General features: G+C 34.6%; 1 protein-coding gene across 1 annotated transcript in view; it reads left to right on the top strand.

The window, feature by feature from the left end:
- The window catches only part of LOC127834729 (integral membrane protein 2C-like), a 50,372-nt gene that overhangs the window by 13,427 nt on the left and 14,289 nt on the right, over positions 1–22,656 (top strand). Inside the window, exons 2-4 of the mRNA XM_052360759.1 lie at positions 4,947–5,114; positions 13,612–13,821; positions 16,580–16,690. Coding sequence (XP_052216719.1) covers positions 4,947–5,114; positions 13,612–13,821; positions 16,580–16,690 — 489 coding nt within the window. The remainder of the gene's footprint in view (positions 1–4,946; positions 5,115–13,611; positions 13,822–16,579; positions 16,691–22,656) is intronic.

Below are 22,656 nucleotides of genomic sequence, written 5' to 3' on the forward strand. Positions count from 1 at the left end.
AAGTGGTGTTGGATTCGTGTCTACGGCAGTTAATTTTAGAGGATTTTCGTCATAAAAAGGCAATTGTCCAAAAAAGTTAAGTTAAATATAATTGTCCTTTTTAACGTTTATGTGATATATGAAGAGGGTTTCTAGACGCAAGTGAATATTCCTTAAGTACTGCGAGTCAACCGTGTTGCAGTATACTACTTAATTGTACCCCGGATACTCTAAGCTATACTTACAGGTACCCCGGGTACTCTTGAGTATACTTAAATGTACCCCGGGTACGGTAAATATACTCAAAACATACCCAATCGATATTAGTCTCTACTAGAGTTGTATTCCAGCCCAAAATCCGATGTAGCAAAACGCGCTACCATTTACCGTAAAACGTTATTGTTTATCTTAATCGAGGAGTTCTGGAAAGTTTAACAGAAAGAATGTTTTTTATAACAAACTTCTCTTTTAAAAAATACTGCGTCAACATGCTTTATGAGTATAAGTTTCGGTAATATAGAGGCCATTTAACAGAAAATTGACATAAATGTGAACATAATGTTAAAAAAGCCGACGACGTCCGATTTAGCGATAAAATTCCCTGGTACGTTTTAGTATATTCACCGTACCCGGGGTACATGTAAGTATAATGAAGAGTACCTGGGGTACATGTAAGTAGAACCAGAGCCTACAATGACCAATCGAGCTATTCTAACATGTACTGGGCCAATTAAGACTGTCAGGGCCCTTGCTACACGTTGGGGGATGGGGGCCGGTGCCCTTAGATGGGGGAATTTTGCGTTGTTTTGGGCGAAAAGGGGAATTTTAGAAGATCTTTTCACCAACCATTCAACACTTAAAATTGCTAAATTTTAATGTAATCTACATAAATATACATTTAATCAAAGGTTAGTAGCACAATACCAGCTGGCAACATAGGTAAAAAAGTTTTAAAAAAAAAAAAATCGTTTTTTTGTGTTTTTTTTGGAGGGCGAATTTATAGCTGAAATAGGAGGGAAAAGTATACTTTTTTCATGGGGGAAGCCGCCGATATTTGGCGGTAAAAAGTGCCAATCAAGGGCCCTGACTGTACCAGAGGTTTATTCCCGCCCAAAATCTGATGTCGTAAAACATGCTTTGGAACACGAAACAAAATTTTCTTTGAACAAAACCTGCCTCAACATGCTTTTTGGTAGGAGTTTCGTTAATATAGAGTTCATTTAACAAAATATTGACATAAATATGAACATAATTAATTATAAAAATTAGCCAACAACGACCAATTTTGCGTTAGAATTCCCGGGTACATGTACGTTTCAGTATATTTCTGTACCCAGGGTACATTTAAGTAGTAGTAATACCCGAGCCAACAATGATTACTCGAGCTTACATGTTACTTGCGGTGTTTCATCAGAGCCTTCTCAATTTTGTCTATAAACAAACCTGCGTGACCTACTTGTCAAATCTGACAGAAAACATCTCTCGCTGCAAGCATGGATCGATTTTTATTAATAAAATGTCTTAAAACTCAGACTTAAACAATATTTGATTTTTCAAAGTTTAATAATTGATTGTTTTAAGGAAAAATTCAGACAGTGCTTCTAAATAACTGTTTTATTGTCCCCTACCGGTTTCACCGGAGGGGACTTATGGTTTGCGCTCCTTCAGTCAGTCTGTCCGTCACACTTTTCTGGTTCCTGCGATAACTTTACAAGTTCTTAATATTTTTTCATGAAACTTGAAACATGGATAGATGGCAATATGGACATTATGCACGTCATTTCATTTTGTTCCTACGTCAAAAATTCTGGTTGCTATGGCAACAAATAGACTAGAAATACTGCTGAAACTGGTGGTTTTCTGGATCCTGCGATAACTTTAACAGTTCTTCATAATTTTTCATGAAACTTGAAACATTGATGGATGGCAATATGGACATTACAAAAGCAGTCATAGGGATGATGGTAATATAATGAAGATAAATGTGATGAAAGGTGCTAGCGGAACATATCTTTAATTACTTAAATGTGTTAAATGACTTAAATGTGTCATGATAAAGTATATTTCAATGAGAATTTATAGTTTTTTACAAATAAGCATAGAATAATGATAGAAATAATAAATGTTGTGAAATGAACATGTTTTGTTTTTGATATTGTTCGCACAAACGTCTCCTTGATTTCCGAAACTTCTCCCTGTTTCGGAAAAAAGGAGAAGTCACTTCTCCCTATTTTTAAGGCCTAGGGTAGTCCCTGTTATGCACGTCATTTCATTTTGTTCCGTCAAAAATTCTGGTTGCTATGGCAACACATTTTTTTTTTAAAGCAAAAAAAAATCTGACAATAGTGGAATTTCTGACAATGGTGGAGCCGGTAGGGGACCATATTGCTTGGCAATCTCTTGTTTATTTTATTTAATGTCTTGAATTCCATGTATTTAAATTGTTATATATGTTATTGTTTGTTACTTTGAATAGTATGTCAGATCGCTGTTTATTCATGTTTAATATGATTTGAGTGCTTGTTTAACCTATTTACCGCAGATTAATCCGATGAAAAAATAAACAACAATCATCAATAGCGGACAGTTGTGTTTATGCTAACGCAGTTAACCCTTTGCATGCTGGGAAATTTGTCGTCTGCTAAAATGTCGTCTGCAGAATTTCTAAAATTAGCATTTTCTTCTATTTTTTTCAAAGAATACTATCAGAATAGCAAACAGTTTGGATCCTGATGAGACGCCACGTTCTGTGGCGTCTCATCTGGATCCAAACTGTTTGCAAAGGCCTTTAAAATTCGGTTCCCGCACTGAAAGGGTTAAAATCTATGTGTTTTTGTCATAAACAGGCAATTTAATTAGACCTTACTTCATTGGATAATTCAATTAAATATGTTTGTCTTTTAAATCATTTATCTGAAATATGAAGACACAAATGAATATTCTTAAAACGTACCGCGAGAATACCATGTTGCAGTAATATTTCAGAATCAGCATCATTTCTGACAATTTCATCTTAAATCAATAATGAAACCTTTAACCAAGATAAAATTTTGCATCCCCAAGGGTTTGTGATACCATAAATGTTAAATGTTTTTCCATTCTGTTGACACTTGAGAAAAAAACAACAATTCATTTGGTTCCCATTCTGACATGTAATTATAAATATAAGAAAAAAATAAATTGTAATGGAAACGATTGCTAAGATTTACTTTTCCAAGCAGTATACTGTAACTGACTACACTTTGATCCCCAGACTGTTATTGGATAATACAAAAGTGAAAAAAACAACATTGTCAATACATTGTAATTAAAGGTTCTTTCTTTATATTTTTCTCTGATTTGTGAAAGTTGTACCTTCAATTCGGGAAAAATCAGGGTGGGAATGGAAATGTTTTTCCTATATGAACATAATATAGAAGAAATTGTTAATCACGCAAAATTGTGCAATAGCTAGTGGGCTCATGGTAAAAATGTACAACAAAGGTTGCACAGTAGCCTAAATTACAAGTTTCGAGAGCGAAAAATCAAGACATGATTGGGAAAAGTCCTGTTTCACAGTTGAAACTGAGCACCCATTCTTAAATGTCGTTGCAAACATAATATGAGCCTCATTCCTAGACAACTGGGCCTAACCCTTTCAGTGCCGGAACCGAATTTTGAAGGCCTTTGCAAACAGTTTGGATCCAGATGAGACGCCACAGAACGTGGCGACTCATCAGGATTCAAACTTTTTGCTATTCTGATAATATTCTTTGAAAAAAATTGAAGAAAATGCTAATTTTAGAAATTCAGCAGACGACATTTTAGCAGACAACAAATTTCCCAGCATGCAAAGGGTTAATGACAACACTTTTTGTCTAAAGTTGACTTTTGTTTAAAGGAGACTATATTTCCTTTGAAATAAAAATGCCATTAAAGCAGAAAGTATTGTACCTTATTAGTCTGTGCAGACTGCACAGGCTTGAAGAACACTTCATGCTAATGCATTAAACTAGTTATACCCCGCCATATTCGTAGGGATATTGTTTTGGCATTGTCCGTCCGTCCTTCCGTCTGGCACTTTTGAGTCTTGAGCCATATCTTGGAAGTGCTTTGGGGGATTTCCTTAAAACTTTGTATGAGAATATATATGGATGAGTGGATGATGCACGCCAATTGGCATTGTACACCATCGGATAATAACCGAGTTATAGCCCTTTGTATCTTGAAAAAATGCTTTTTGTGTGTGTCCGGAGCCACATCTTGGAAGTGCTTTGACGGATTTCATTGAAACTTGATATGAGTATATATATATATATGGATAAGAGGATGATGCACGCCAAATGGCATTGCACACCATCAGATAATAACGGAGTTATGGCCCTTAGTATCTTGAAAAAATGCTGTTTTTGTGTGTCCGGAGCCATATCTTGGAAGTGCTTCGACGGATTTCATTGCAGCGCCCTCACACTACTTTGGGGGAAGGGGTCCGCAGCCCTTAGGAGGGGGAATTTTCACGGCGTTTCCCCTTTTGGGGGATTATTTTACTTACTCTCTCATTATTACATTTGTACATGTTTGCACTATATTCATTGCATTTTTCATAATTTAGTATGTTTGGCAAGATTAAATTGAAATAGAATTGAGATATAATAATCATGAGACACATCTTTCTATAATTTTTTTTTTTTTTTGGGGGGGGGGAATTTTTCCCCTCAAAAGGGGAAAAAAGTATACTTTTCAGGTGGGGGACTGCCGCCGAAATTCAGCGGCAGATTTGATAGATTGAGGGCCCTGCATTGATACTTGGTATGAGTATATATATGAGTATATATATATATGGAAAAGAGGAGGATGCACGTTGGCGTTGTCCATCTGTCCAGAAAACTTATGTCCAGAAGTATAATGGCGGGGGATATCAATTCAACAAATTTACTTGTTTTGTTTTGTTTGCTGATACTAAATGAGTTTTCTTTGATTTTTGTTAGCACCCAGAAGGCGCCAGGGAGGTTGGTGTACGCCAGCTGAATGTGGACTATCACACAACTCGTAAAACAAGAACCATCGTGAATGTCTTCTTGGTACTCATGGCGCTCCTGGTATTGGCCACTGGGGTGGTGGGCGGTGTCTACCTGTACAAGTACATGGCACACAAGGTAAAGAAACTGGACTGACTTTTGTTCACCTGGGATTTAAATTATCTCTTTGTTTTATTTTGTAAACTTTTAATTGGAAATTGTTGAGGTCCGAAACATCAACCGGTTTCAAATTCTAACGAAAAAAAACACAGTCAAGGTCATGTAGGGCACAGAGTTTTGCCATAGTCTGTATCTGTATTAAGTCAAAGTACATGAACTGATCATTTCTGGCTCATAAAGTGGTTTTGCTTGAGGGGATTTTAAAATAAATTGAAGAATTTATCATCACATAAAGATGAAATGTGGCGTGCAATACGTCTTTACGTTCGGTACATTCGTCATTACGTGCAGCAGTAACATCATTATGTGCAGTAGTAACAACGCTACGTGCTGTGCAAACTTCTTTCCGTCCTACACATAATGTTGAATGTACCGAACATAAAGAATTTTGCACAGCACGTAATGTTGTTACTACTGCACATAATGATGTAACTGCTGCACGTAATGGCGAATGTACCGAACGTAAAGACGTTTGCACAGCGCATAATGATAAAACTACTACACATAATGACGAATGTACCGAACAGAAAAAAGTTTGCACAACACGTAATGTTGTTACTACTGCACATAATGATGTAACTGCTGCACGTAATGGCGAATGTACCGAACGTAAAGACGTTTGCACAGCGCATAATGATAAAACTACTACACATAATGTTGAATGTACCGAACATAAAGAAGTTTGCACAGCACGTAATGTTGTTACTACTGCACATAATGATGTAACTGCTGCACGTAATGAGGAATGTACCGAACGTAAAGACGTTTGCACAGCGCATAATGATTTAACTACTACACATAAAAAATGATGAATGTACCGAACGAAAAGAAGTTTGCACAGCATGTAATGTTGTTACTACTGCACATAATGATGTAACTGCTGCACGTTATGACGAATGTACCAAACGTAAAGACGTTTGCACAGCACATAATGATAAAACTACTACACATAATGTTGAATGTACAGAACGTCAAAAAGATTGGGAAGAACATAATGTTGTTACTACTTCGCGTAATGCTTTAACTACTGCATAAAATGACGAATGTACCGAACGTAAATCATTGCACAACGCATAATGTATATTCCACTGAAAATAATGATTAATGTTCTGCAAACAACGACAACAGTCATATGAAGTCAGTAATGGCGTTCCATAGTGCAATACCATGTTGCTCACTTCTAGGTGAAGGTGTCATTGGACACTGTTTTCTTTCATGTTTTTTATATGTATGTTATCAAAGTACACACATTGGTCATTCATGAAGGGATTTCAAAATAAATCGGCACACTGTGACTTAACCATCATATCAAGAAGACGTGTCACGTGCGTCAACAATATCGCTAGTTTCAAGATGAAGGTCATTATAGATCTGGAAGTTTTTGCTAATTTCTTACATGTATAAAGCATAACATAGCATATATAACATTTTATTGTCTGGCCCAGAACTTCCTTATTTCTGATGGGATTTTTTAATAAATTGTCACAAATGATCATTGTATCAAGATGGTACAAACACTTGTTTTTTTGTCCAGTGAAATATAGCGGGCGTACGCGAGTCCTTTAGACACATTTCTAGTTTTGAAGAGATATATATTTTAAAGTTACCTCAAGACACTTAAAGTTGAAAATTGCTGTGGAATATCTTACTTTGTAAAATATTCAGATATCAGTTATCAGGCACTTACTATAGTAATTAAATTACAATAATTTGTATCACCCGATCTCAAGTGTTTTGATAAATATTATATGATCAGAGATTAAAATGGGTCTATGACACTAATTTACTACATTGTAGTTTAAGGACTTCCTCTATTCACCCAGATGTTAATGATAATGTTAAGGAATTTTATTTTAATATTAAGATGAATATATGCATTTGATTTTAACTGCAAAAGTTGAACTATTCTACTTGTTACATAACTGATTCATACATGTAGTATGAAAAATGGCGCAATGGTGAAACAAGTGTCTAGTGAGAGCCCTTTAAGATATCAATTGTCAAAATCATAAGGACAACTTTGCTGCAAGTTTGGGGGTTAAATGTTTTTTAATCATGCTTCTTATTTAATGTCTTACATTCCATGAGAAATGAAAAAAGCTGATTTATAACCTTAATGAAGAGTAATATTTAAAAAGGTAAAATCCTAGGATTTATTGTCTTGTTAAAATACTGGTATTTGTCCAGCTTTTTTCAGGCTCCATTAATGTAAAGTGCTGAATTGGCTCAATATTAAGAAGAAAAACCTCTTTCAATGGTCATTTAGACGGTATTGTTCTTTATTAGAGACATATATTAAGACAATAAATATTTCCAATATTTTCACCTACATGTTACTGTATACAAGGGTTTCATTAAAATTTAAGTAGGAGTGTTTTTTTAAGAAGGGGTGGTGTATGGGGCATCTCATCCCGCTGGATTCGAGGAGGCAGTGGATTGTGATTTCACGGAATTTATGCATATATTATATGTCTGCAAAAGCAAAGTAGGTCAATCTAAAAACACACTATTGACTTTCCTTATTAACCAGGTTTTCCGAAGGAAAAAACTGGTTATTAGATTGGCGAATGCGGGCGGGCTGGCTGGCTGGCGGGCTGGCGGGCGGGCGGAACAAGCTTGTCCGGGCCATAACTATGTCGTTCATTGTCAGATTTTAAAATCATTTGGCACATTTGTTCACCATCATTGGACGGTGTGTCGCGCGAAATAATTACGTCGATATCTCCAAGGGCAAGGTCACACTTTGAGTTCAAAGGTAAAAAATGGCCATAAATGAGCTTGTCCTGGCCATTACTATGTCATTCATTGTGAGATTTTACAATCATTTGGCACATTTGTTCACCATCATGGGACGGTGTGTCGCACGAAAGAATTACGTCAATATCTCCAATGTCAAGGTCGCCACGACTAAAAATAGATTTTTTTTTAAAACAAACTTACAAAGGGGGTTAATTTTGTTTGTTCATTTCAAAAGTTCAGTTTGAGTTTTCTCCCTTTATCAGATTTTTTTTTCACAATGAAAACCTGGTTTTGTGACAATTTTGTCCCTTGTTCTATTATGTGTTATATCCATATGTTGTTCATCAGTGTTGTTTTTCAGGGGGGGGAGGGGAGGAAAATTTGCGCGTAAAAGGGGAAAAAGGGAAAATTTTAATGCTTAGCAAGTAACAGTACAAAATCAAGTTTTAACACTATAATTCACCATACATAGAGAGAAAAACATTATTCCAACTTCTTTTTCATCAACATGTTATGTTCATGTTCAAAGTTCAACATTTCTTGGCTTTTCTGCGAATTTGTCAATTATTCTGGTGACCTCCTCTTCACCAAGTCTTATTACAGATGTTTTATAGACGTTTCATCAATACCACAAAGTTAGAAATAATATCAACCTGTTTTAACTCACTCTCTTGACCTGACTTCAAAGTTTCTGGCGTTTCACTGCCGCAATTGAAGAAGACTAAGTTGTGCTTGTTTAAACAAAATACCTTTTTTTTTAAAGTTAAAACAGATTTTTTTGTCAATTTTTTTCCGATAGCTTTTGCTGTTATGACATGGTGGAATACGTGCGGTTTGCTGTAGATGTCGTTAAGCGAAAGTCGTGATAGGTAACTAAGTACGGTGTGCGGTAAAGAAGTAAAGGCTAAAAGAAAGTAAACACGTGGATGCGGAAGTTCAGGAAAATTATAGTAAACAAATATGAACGAAAGACATATTTAGATGACGTATTGATTAAAATTGAATTACACTTATGAGAGGGGAATTTTCAAATATTTGGGGGAAAAATATATACTCTAGAGATGGGGGAATGGGGCCGAATAACGCCGAATATTTCATCCAAAAAAACACTGTTCATTCGTATAACAAAAAACATTAATCCGTGTAGGTAGAGTGGAAACCCAATGGCTCAAACTCGCGTGGAACGAGAACAAAAGTTTGAGCCATCTGGAATTCGACCCAAATGATTTTGAATATACTTTTGTTTACTTACATGTACATGAGTCTGCAATAGATTTGCATTGCCAATTAAAGAGTATTCATACTGCCTATTAAACTCCGTACCACTTTCTGCTAAGAACCAAAAATATACTTAAGTTTTATCAATAAATATTCTAAAACAGTTACACTTACAATCAAAACAAATATCATATAATTGGCGTCGCACTGAAGTGCGGCGACTCATATGTTATACGTTTTTTTTTCGCTTATTGGAGGAGAAGTTATTTTACGGATCAATGTATTTATTTCTGTTGTCAGAATATCTTGCATAGTGGGGATTTTTGTGTAAATTAGTGTAAATAAGTACTGCATTTGTGCCTATTACATTTACTACAACATTTATTGCCAATAATGCAAAGCTAATTCTTTTAATTAATAACTGATCACAGGGACTGGGCAATAATAAAAGATCACAGGGACTGGGCAAATAGGCGAACCGGTGAAACTTTCTGTTTTTTTATAAAAACAAAACATAATCAAAATATATTTATTTCGTGGTTTTTCTAACAATACCGCAGACTTTTGCTGTTAGAGTTTTGGTTAACGCGTATTTTCTTCAATTTTACAAGACGACAGCGATTACACGGTTTATTGCTTTATTGATAACCGTTACACTACAGTCACTTATTATGCCCTTCTTCGAAGAAGAGGGGGTATATTGTTTTGCTCATGTCGGTCCGTATGTCTGTCCACCAGATGGTTTCCGGATGATAACTCAAGAACGCTTAGGCCTAGGATCATGAAACTTCATAGGTACATTGATCATGACTCGCAGATGACCCCTATTGATTTTGAGGTCAAGGTCACGGTGACCCAAAATAGTAAAATGGTTTCCGGATGATAACTCAAGAACGCTTACAAATGTATGCCTAGGATCATGAAACTTCATAGGTACATTGATCATGACTCGCAGATGACCCCTATTGATTTTGAGGTCAAGGTCACGGTGACCCGAAATAGTAAAATGGTTTCCGGATGATAACTCAAGAACGCTTATGCCTAGGATCATGAAACTTCATAGGTACATTGATCATGACTCGCAGATGACCCCTATCGATTTTCAGGTCACAAGTTAATATCTTAGCTAGAAGGTGATTTTTCAAGCGGTTCCGTAGTGTAGTGGTTACACGCTCGCTTCACATATGTGAGGCCCAAGGTTCAAGCCCCAGTAGAATCAAATTATTTTATTTGTGTTCTATGTTAACTTTTTGTTTTGATGTAGACATTTTAGTTTAAATAAAGATGCTGTTTTATTGTAACCATTTTTTTGTTTTTTATTATGCCCATGAAATATATGTGTGAGAGGGTGGGGGGGGTTCGTAAACACATTAAAACTTTTACAGTGTTTTCATATCAATGAGTACTCAACCCCTATCCTAAATGAGCAGCCTAAGAATAAGTCCAGAATCATCTCTCCTTGATTTTAAGAAAAATATGAAATTACGCTTACAAGATGAAGCAGATTTTTTTTAAACCTACACAGTTCTGTTCCATTAATGAAAACTGCACACGGATGCCAGTAAAAAAAAAAAGGAAACCATTGTAAATAAAATGAACTATGAAATATTTGGGTGTTACAACACAAAATCATAGATACATGTAATGGTTATTTGGGGGTAATAACACAAAATCATAGATAATGGTTATACCAGTATTGTTTTCCATTTTGTTTAAAACAATCGGCCAATATATTAATATTTACAGTAGAAAAAAAATCGTTCCATGTAACTTCATTGAGTGCCTTTTACACTGAAATTCCCGAAGCCCTTTGATGCTTTGCATCAATACTTACCTCGTAATTTTATATTACATCCGCAGGTTTTTACATAGCAAATTTACAGTTACATGTAAGGAAAGGCACTAAAGAACAAAACATGCATAAACACATCACTGAAATATTAAACAGCACATGTTTTTATTTATTGTTAAAAAAATGATATTATCTAAGTCTGTGTTGTGCTCGCAAGTTGTCGTCCAGGTACAAAGTTTTTTATTCCATCAAGTTGACATTGTACATTTGAGTCTTGGCACTGCTCAAGATATTCCTGGATTACATTTATTGCTCCCATATATGACTTTAAGGACGTCTTCGGTTGTGGATTCGGTGTGCTGTCATCTTTATCTTGTACTCACATCAATTAATGATTGAGTCAATGACATGCGTGCCTTCAATCAATCGCTCCTTATCACTTGACAGCTTTATGCGAATCAAAGCAAGTTTGAAAAACAAAAGAACCTGTGAAAATTGTGACCACAAGTGTGAAAACCGTAAATAGAGCCACCCGATAATTTAACCATCGCAAATTCGAGTCATCGGACAGAAATTCATAGGAATACATAGCAATAAAAAATGGTTGCTTTGAGGAGAGTTCGAGCCAACTGTGAATTCGAGCCAAGCGAGTTCAAGACATGGGGATTCAACTGTATTTTCAACGCGTATGATAAAACTGGTAATCCAAAGTTTAATTGGCTATGTATAGTTTGCAAATTCTAGCTACCAATAAACACTGTCTGTAAATTTAAAACAAGTTGTTCATGCGCTATGGTTGTTTAGCTATATCAGTCTTAATCTGTGACCTGAAGAGTTATTGTATTCAACTTTATGTTGACGGCATGTATTTGGCTTCCTGAGCATTGATGACCAAGAAGAATTTGATTGACAGCGGTATAATTTACTTCTGCAGGGATGAAAATTGAAATATTTTCAGTCGTGATTTTTATGCCCCCGGATCGAATGATCGGGGGCATATTGTTTTTGGCATGTCTGCCTGTCATTGTGTCCCAAAACTTTAACCTTGGTTTAAGTTTTGTGATAACTTTTGCAATATTGAAGATAGCAACTTAATATTTGGCATACATTTGTATCTCATGAAGCTGCATATTTTGAGTGGTGAAAGGTCAAGGTCATTCTTCAAGGTCAAAAGTAAAAAAATACAATCCAAGGGAAGTAATAAGCTTGAAAGGGAGATAATTTCTAAACCTGCCAAATGATATATTGAAATTTTATTTCAAAGTGGCGCAGAAGGGGGAATTGTGTTTCTGATAAACACATCTTTTGTTTTCGATTGAAAAGAAGCTGCAGGGGTTTCTGGTAAAATAAGGCGAGGGAAATTCCCAGCCACCGGCTCTTCATGGGACCACTGTGTATGTGTATTAAGTAACAGAAATATTTAAATGAAAGTAAGAATTACCATGATTTTTATCATACCACTAGATTGATAGGTGCCTCATGTAAGGCTGCATGATATATATTTTTTTATGTTCAACAGGAAGTTCTTATATCAGACGATCTGTTGGGAAAGGTCGTATTACTTAAGTTATCAACCCATGTGAAAGACGAAAAAATCTTACAGGACATGAGGTCCTATAACTTTTCAATTTTACAGGACATCACCCAATTTTACGGGACCTTGTTCTTCTTTAATGAAACAAGAGAAAATACCTTTTATAGTTAATTTTATCATGATAACGTTCACAATATTAAACAATTCTAAACACAATAATATTACAACTAATTTTAAACTGTTCTATAAAACAACATGGTAAACTTTCAATAAAAACCTATAATAAAATGATAGGCACAGAAGAAAAAAAAATTATGACCCTCAGTCAGAAATTCGAGTAAACTGTCAGTTTTGACTTTTGATTTTTCTAATCTTAAGAAAGCCTTTTTAGAACTGAATTGTTTTCTTCTCCACCCTCAACATGCTATAAAATGGAGCCACGTTCTAGCAAAATGGAGCTAAATGCGTAAAGTGTTGTCTCAAATTATCTTGTGCAGTCTGCAAAGGCAAATTAAACAAATGTGTAAACTGGATAATTGCTAAGAAGATACTTCATTGAACAAAAAATTCCTTTAAAGCGGGTATATACGATTTTTAAGAAGTGTTTAATTGTAATATATTGATAAAATATGTTACAATAACACAAAATAGGCAAGAAAAATATACATTAAAGCCGAATTTCATAAAATGCAGCAAAGACAAATTAGCGCCCCGAGCCGATAGTGACATACATATTTTCCTACAATAACGGAAGCATTCGTCTTTGTATTAGGATCGGAGATAGTGTTCGTGTGTCGTAGGAATAGATATTGTTGCAGGAATTCAAATAAACCGTTTAACCAAGTTTAGATTCAAATCGTACATGTACGTATGGTATACATGCTGGCAAATTCGGCTGTACAGCCGTTTTCAATTTCAGAATTAAATATCTGGCTTATTTCGCATTTTTCGACACATGTTCTTCTTAACTTTTATTTTAATTTATATGTAATTATATATATAATAAGTTTTTTAAACACTTTATATAAATTCATAAATATTTGACAAAATCGTATATACCCGCTTTAAAGTGGGAAGTGAAGTCCTTGGGACAACATTACGCTCATGCATTAAGCCCTGTTTTCCCAGAGCGAGGCTCAGTTCGATTCAATTTGATTCGCCAAATGTTTCAGCACCACAAGCAGGAGGTCACGGTCCAGTACGATGACCCCGTTGCCATGGCAGTGAGCAGTCAGACAAAGGGGCCAGCCACCCCTGGGGACAGTTACAGCTTCACGATGGTCCAGGAGGTGGACATTGAGATGGACATGGAGGTGGAAAGGATTGACGTACCAGACTTTGATGACTGCAGACGCTCGCTGATCCTGCATGACTTCCCTAACGTGAGTGACTGTAAATACAATATTCATTTGTGTTTTCGATTAGTTTCAGTTTTCTTTTTCTTCTCTAGAAGGACCTCATTCCCCAATTAAATTTGACTTTGATTTGTAGAAAATTGTGTTTTTGAATCTTCAGTTTTGAAATTCTAAGAGTCAAAATTATAAACAGGACATTTTCGGGGATAGGCTGATTATCCACAAACAATTGAAAATAATATTGTATCTCAACTTAAATAAAGCTGCATTCTGTATATTGACATACCAAAATGCTATGTAGAAATGTAAAATTGTAAAGTTTCCTGGTTGAGTGGTAGATTTCTGCTAAATCTAAGTGCATTAAGTGGTGCACTAAAGCAGCAAATTCTTTGCCCTATTGGGAAAAGTACCTGTACCAGCCAATTTGGGAAAATTGTGCGAAAAACCCTGAAATTGGGGAAATTCGCATCGTGAAGTCTTCATATTGGGAAATTGGTGTATTTGATTTTTTGCTCCCAAATACTTAAAAATTGATAACAAAATGTTGTCAAGTTGTCAATTTTATATTTACTTAGTTTCAAGCCATAGAGCTGCATAGGGAAACTAACAAAATGTTGCAGTTTCTTTAAAAAAAAATAATTTTTTAGAAACCTTTAATTGGGAATTTTTCTGACAGCAATTGGGAAAATTGTAGTTTTTTTCTCATTGGGAAAGTGCCGTTTTCCGGTACATGTACTTTATAAAGAAGGAAAAAAATCGCTGACTAAAGCAAAGTGGTGCACTTAGCCACATTGTATTAGTGCATATGATCGTAATTCTTAGAAAACTGGGCTTGATGCATGTGTGTAAGGATAATCAGGGACAACAGTTTCTACCTAGATGGCCTTTCTACCTAGATGGCCTTTTTGTCAAGAAGACACTACCTGGAAACAAAAAATTTCATAAAATCCAATCTGGGACATCACTTAAGGCACAAGCATTTAGCCCAGTTTTCCCTGAACAAGGTTCATATGGTGATTACCTAGCTATCAGGAAGTCTCAGGTTTGATCTCCTCTGAGGGAGCCCTCTCAAGATCTCCCTCAAAGAGAAACCAATATGTATGTTGATTCAGGAGCGCATGGGCTGGGGCTCTCAACGCTTTTGAGCATAAATATTTTTAGCTCGGCTGTTTTCAGAGAAAACCTGATGTATTGTCATAGCCAGTTCGTTGTGTCTTTTGGCCGTCGGCATCGTGCTAAAACTTTGACATTTTGTCAACCTTTTGAACATTGGCTCTAAAATCAAGTGCTTCCACTTAAACTTTGAAACTTCATATGTACAGCAGTTGAGCGTTGGCACCCGTTATGCGGTGCTCTTGTTTACATGTAAGTTTTTATGCCCCCGGATCGAATGATCGGGGGTATATTATTTTTGGCCTGTTTGTCTGTCATTGTGTCAGTCAGTCAGTCATTGTATTTGTGTGTCACAAAACTTTATCCTTGGTTAAACTTTTATAACTTTTGCAATATTGAACATAGCAACTTCATATTTGGCATGCATGTGTATCTCATGGAGCTTCACATTTTGAGTGGTGAAAAATCAACGTCAAGGTCATCCTTCCAGGTCAAAGGTCAAATATCATTGTATTTTTCGTTCCTAAAACTTTAACCTTCGTTAAAGTTTGGTCATAACTTTTTATGTCCCCCACTATAGTAGTGGGGGACATATTGTTTTTGCCCTGTCTGTTGGTCTGTCTGTTGGTCTGTTGGTCTGTCTGTTTGCGCCAACTTTAACATTTTGCAATAACTTTTGCTATATTGAAGATAGCAACTTCATATTTGGCATGCATGTGTATCTCATGAAGCTGCACATTTTGAGTGGTGAAAGGTCAAGGTCATCCTTCAAGGTCAGAGGTCAAATATATGTGGCCAAAATCGCTCATTTTATGAATACTTTTGCAATATTGAAGATAGCAACTTGATATTTGGCATGCATGTGTATCTAATGGAGCTGCACATTTTGAGTGGTGAAAGGTCAAGGTCATCCTTCAAGGTCAGAGGACAATTATACGTGGCCAAAATCGCTCATTTTATGAATACTTTTGCAATATTGAAGATAGCAACTTGATATTTGGCATGCATGTGCATCTCATGGAGCTGCTCATTTTGAGTGGTGAAAGGTCAAGGTCAAGGTCATCCTTCAAGGTCAGAGGTCAAATATATGTGGCCCAAATCGCTTATTTTATGAATACTTTTGCAATATTGAAGATAGCAACTTGATATTTGGCATGCATGTGTATCTCATGGAGCTGCACATTTTGAGTGGTGAAAGGTCAAGGTCATCCTTCACAAGGTCAAGGTCATCCTACAATGTCAAACATCATATAGGGGGACATTGTGTTTCACAAACACATCTTGTTGAATATTGAAGATAGCAACTTGATATTTGGCATGCATGTGTATCTCATGGAGCTGCACATTTTGAGTGGCTAAAGGTCAAGGTCATTGTTCAAGGTCAAAGGTCAAATTTATGGCTTGAAAGCGGCGCAATAGGGGGCATTGTGTTTCTGACAAACACATCTCTTGTTATAGTTTTAAATTAATTGCCACCTAAATGGTATTTCAGAACTACACTGCGATTGTTGAAATGAACCCCGATAAGTGTCTTTATTAGCGTCGAGCTTTCAACACTATTTAGCATGGATATATAGTTTTAAAATTTAAGTGCCCCACTGGTACAGTGCCTTTTTTTTACGCTATTTAGCATTAATAAATACTAGTATTAAAAAAATACTGTTTTTTTCAGAACTACACAGCCATTATTGATGTGAATGACCAGGAATGTTTCATCATGGACCTGGATCGCACACAGATGAAACCACCCAGGTCCTTCGCTGAGCTCGTAGAGAAATACACTGTGAGTAATTTTTTATCTATTTTTTATTGGCCACTATGAGACTGAAATTTAGCCCTTATCGCCTCTCTTAAAATGAGAAGCGTTCTGAGAAACCTGGGTTTAATGCATGTGCGTAAAGTGTCATCCCAGATTAGCCTGTGCAGTCTACACAGGCTAATCAGGGACGACACTTTCCGATTTATATGGTATTTTTCGTTTAAAGGAAGACTCTTCTACACGAAAATCCAGTTAGGGTGGAAAGTGCCGTCCCTGATTAGCCTGTGCAGACTTCACAGGCTGATCTGGAACGACACTTTATGCACATGCATTATGCCCAGTTTTCTCAGAATGCGACACATATATTTGTGTTGCTTCCCCTCTTTGAAAGAATACAGTTTTGCTTTTGTTAAAGTCTTTAGTTTCCCCATCTTAAAAATTTCTAGTTTCTTCTCTAAAAAAGAATACAGTTCAGTTCCCATCTGTTTAAAGTATGTTGTTTCTCATCTTTTAAAGTGTATTTCATTTGAAATGTGTTTTTTAGCTTGACTATTATATGTGAAATATATATAGTGGAGCTATCCTACTCACCCCGCGGCGGCGTCAGCGTGAGCATGCAAATGTTAAAGTTTGCGTACCACCCCAAATATTTCCTATGTCCCTTGACATATTGCTTTCATATTTTGCATACTTCTTTACCAACATGACCCTAACCTATAAACAAAAGCAGACAACTGTATCAAGCATTTTGTAAGAAGTATGGCCCTTTTTCCACTTAGAATATGCATATTATTGATAACTGTATGTTAAAGTTTGCGTACCACCTCAAATATTTTCAATGTCCCTTGACATATTGCTTTTATATTTTGCATTCTTCCAGAGCTCCAGATAAGGTTTTGTGAAATTCTTAAATTACTACCAGATTTTCAAAAAGAATTCTTAACTCTGAAATCTTATTTTTAACGTTACTACTAAGTTTTGGAAAATAATTCTTATTTGTTTTAAATGACCTAAAAATAAATAATAATGGTTATTTTCATGCAAAAAAAAAATCAAAACAAATATTCTAGCAACTTTATTTATAAGAGTTCAACAGTGTCTTTTTAGTATTATACAATTTTATTTTTCCAATACCTTCATATGCCCAAACTGTGCTTAGATTGCATGCCTTAGATGAATTTTTACATATTTCACATTTAAACGGGTCTCCCCTTCAATCTTTTCAATGATTAGCCACGGGACTTGTCCCTTCCACTTGTTCAATTTTTTGTGTGTTTAAGTTTGGACCCGTCCCGTCGCGTTTTTGTTTAGCTTATATTTCCGACTGTGTCGGTAACTGAACATACAACATCGTATAAGATCTTTTCTATAATGTCTTTCTAAACATTTTACTTCGGCTCACTTTGCGCACAATATGTTAAAAGCGTGCTTTTGGACGCTTTGCAGTTTTTAGGACGCTCTCTAGGCGCCGCCATTGTTTTTTGACAGATAGACTGCATGTATACGCCGCTTTTATAGGAAAAAATGCGCTTTGTTAAACAAACCCGATAACCACTCTATATAAGCACCGCAAAGATCTTTAATACGCGAAAAGAACTCAATAAAAATTGATACGAACCGATGTAAAAATAATATTCGTAACTTGATTTTGTAATTCTTAATGGTACGACAAGATTTTAAAATAAATAGTAACGGACTTGAAAATAATTCGTAATTACGAAAATACGACCCTTATCTGGAGCTCTGTAATTCTTTTACAACATGACCCCAACCTATAAACAAGAGCAGACAACTGTATCAAGCATTTTGTAAGAATTATGGCCCTTTTCTCACTTAGATTTTCTATGTTAACGTTTGCGTACCATCTCAAATATTTTCTATGTCCCTTGACATATTGCTTTTATATTTTGCATACTTCTTTACCAACATGACCCCAACCTATAAACAAGAGCAGACAACTGTATCAAGCATTTTGTAGGAATTATGGCCCTTTTTTGTCTTTGTAACTTTGAATATTTTGTTCAATTTTGCAATTTTGTGTTTAGATCCACTTTTCTTCTTAAGTATTAAGGCTATTGCTTTCAAACTTCAAATACTTTCTTACTATCATGATGTTACTGTACCTGGCAAGTTGAATTTGAATGACCTTGACTCTCAAGGTCAAATTAATAAATCTTTTTTTTCTTTTTTTTTTAAAGATCATCTATTTAATGACCACACACCCACATTATACCCCCCTCTCAATGATGGCTTACGTTATACTGTCAAGCACTCAAATAGTCGAGCGCGCTGTCCTCTGACAGCTCTTGTTTATTTTTCCCTCTTATAATTATTCTCATACTTCTGCTCGACTTTCTTTTTTCAATGGGTAAAACACTCGTAATATTTTGTGTTCCAATGTTTTATAAAGTGTTGAAAAAAAGAGTTACTTGAGACATTAAAATAAAAAATACTGCATGCAGTTGTTTACTTATGCATGCAGAAATATTCAGTGCATATTAGTGTGTATTTGAAATCATGAATTTTCAGAATCATTCCTTTTCGGCTTGTCTTCTTTTTCATATACTGTAGTACTGTTCAAATTGAAGTAACTTTACAAAGAACACAATGCATGTTGATCTGCCAGTGAAATGCCATCAAATATATACTGACATTAACATTCTGAAGTCTGCATGTACATACACTGTACAAGTATTACTTGAAAAGTTTATGCTCTAGGTTCCCTAACATTCTCTGAGTCATACGGAAATCCGTTATCATACAAGTGGTTTATTGTCAAGAGCACTCCTCAAGTTTTGATTTGACTTTCATATAGCTTCTTATACACACAATATTGAGATGTTTTGTCAACACAATTGTTGTCTTTTCCATGACAGCTGCTGTTACAGTACATTTTAACTTAAAGGGATTGTCAACCGGATTGCTATATATTACGGAAAAATGTAAAGTTCTAAAATACTGTATTTTTTTACAATTATTAGTTTATATTGATTAAAATATCACGACTGGTAGATTTCATTACTTGAAAACTGTTGTTAAGTTTTCATATTTTCAGTATATTCGGTAATAAAACTTTACTAAGTATGCCTAACAGTGTTTGTTTGTATGTTTGCTGAAACTGAGTATACAAACAATGATGATCAGATTTTCATCAAAGCAGTTACTGTTTGAAGTCAGGATTATATCATCTGTTACTCATGTAATTAGACAATAAGTTCCCCATAATGAAAGTGCTATTTTAAGGTCTTTATGTGTATGTGTGTGTGTAAAATAACAATATATTAATATGAAACTGTTTATTTTAAATCCTTATTGTAATACCAAGTCATTCAGTGTCCCCTTTGAAAAATAATATATGCACTTAGATACCTTCACACAAAAAAAAGATTTCATTTAAGGGTTTACTGTGATAAATACTAAAGTTTGAAGGTATTGGAAGTGGTAAAACTAAGATCATCTCTTATATTTTCATTTAACACTACTCAACTAGCAATTTTGTCATCATTTTTCTATACAATTGCTTCATTTTCGCTTTCACATGAAGCTTTTTTAAAGTGTTCTATGAAAGTGAGATGCTAAATTAAATTTCACTGTATGATTCAACATTATTGGCCAGAGTATTCAATCCTTTTTCTAAAGTATACTAACTACACATCTAGTAAAGAAACGCCTTTTCTTGTGAAATTATTGATTTCCACTGAAAGTTTTTATTAATAAAATTTACATCTAACACCAGAAATAATGAATGGCTTATAAAATTCATATAGGAAATAAAAGTAGCATGGTTGTCACACTTAGGCTTTGTCAAGAGAATGTATATCATTATATTTCTCACAAAAACTAATTCAGGCATTTATTAAAATAAATTTATGCAAAATAATCAATAGTATCTACATTGTTTACTTGCAATGTAACGCTTTCAGTATAAGACCTTAATCCACATGTAAACAACCATCTCTATAAAAAAGCAAAAACCTATTTTATTATGATTATGTTTATCCTATGTTTGCCTGATTCTAATTATTTCTATAAAAAATTATTTATCAGCTTCTTGATAAAAACTGCTGTTTGAATATGACTATAATCCTTGATTTCGTATATGTCATTGTCCAATGCATATAACCAACTTTTGTTTAACCAGATTCATTTATCATATTATAAAAATATATTGTTACAAGATATGAGTATTACTATGTAATTGTTGTGTGCATATGAAATGTAAAACGACCTCGATTATAAACTCTTAAATATTATTCATGTACCCTTTTAAAAAAATAAAATAATTCAAATGTTAACTGATTAACTTTTAACATCTACTTCTTAATATTATAAGAAAGTATACAATAGCTAAGCAATAAAACATTAATATTCGAATATGAAATGTCCTGTGTTAAATTTACACTGAATTGCATATGTTCTGTTTTATTCTTTATTATTAATTATATCTATTTCATTTTTGTGTATTTCCAGTGTACGGAAGTGCGCTTTTTGTGTCTCTATTTGGGACTAGTTGTTTATTGTTTTTTTCTCTCTCTCACTTTTGTCATTATTTTTCATACTTCTTCATTTCTATGGAACATTCATCTTCATGTTTCCATATTTTTTATTTTCTTTTTCTGCTTGTATGTATGTACATCTTATGTCTTATAATGGAAAGCAACTGGACATATTTAAAAATAGAAACTAACTGGACAATCACACACAAACTATCATTTAAATCACCCTCCACCTCTTTAAATGATAAAAATATGTACTTTGAATGTAAAAGGGCTTAATAACACAAATAAACGAATAAAAATATTCAAATGGTTAGACGATAAAAAATATAATATATGCCTACTACAAGAATGTCACTTGACACATACTTTAGCACAAACCTTAAAAGATGAATGGGACGGAGATATCTATCTCAGTGGACAACATACTAATAAACAAGGCATTGCCGTTCTAATTAAAAACAATATAGGGATCACAGTCGATAATTTTAACGAAATAATAATTGGCAGACTAGCAAGTATAGATATCAAAATACATGAAACACAATTAACATTAATCAACATCTATGGTCCTAACATAGATGATTCCACATTTTACGAAACATTACAATCCTTTATAATTAATAACCAAGATAAAAACATTATAATCGGTGGTGATTTCAATACTGTCCTGAACCCATTATTAGATAAAAAGAAAGGGAACCTGTATACCCATCCTAAAAATAGAATCATTTTAAACAACATAATTGAAAACTACAATATAATAGACATCTGGCGCACAGTATATCCAAACGAAAGCAAATTCACCTGGCACTCAAACACAAAACCAACAATATTTTGTAGATTAGACTATTTTTTAATTTCTGAGTCTCTTTGCAACATTATTGACACATGTAACATAAAACCAGGATTTATGACTGACCACTCTCTAGTTGAACTTAAACTGCACAATATACAACCTGAAAGAGGCCCAGGATACTTTAAAATTAACAACAGCATCTTATTAGATACACAATATCAAACACAAATAAAACAGGAAATATTAAATACAGTTCAAAATAATAAAGATGCAAACCCAAACACCTTATGGGAAGTAATTAAAGGAAATATACGTAACACAACAATTAGATACACATCATTTAAACAAAAAGAAACACATAAACTTGAAACTGAAACCATCAAAACCATTGAAACACTTGAAAAACAATTACATCAAACAAACACAAATGATACCACCGACATTGAAAATGAAATAACATTAAAAAAACAAATACTAGATGGAATCTATCATACACAACTCAATGGAATACTACTAAGAGCGCGTGCACAGCATGTTGAACACAATGAAAAAAATACAAAATACTTCGCAAACATTGAAAAACGTAGAAGTGAACAAAAAACTGTACACAAATTAGTAGTCAATGGCAAAGATATAACAAACAGAACTGAAATACTAGAAGAACAACGTTTATTTTTCGAAACCCTCTATAAACG

This window comes from Dreissena polymorpha, chromosome 6, assembly GCF_020536995.1.
Source record: "Dreissena polymorpha isolate Duluth1 chromosome 6, UMN_Dpol_1.0, whole genome shotgun sequence".
Lineage (NCBI taxonomy): Eukaryota > Metazoa > Mollusca > Bivalvia > Myida > Dreissenidae > Dreissena > Dreissena polymorpha.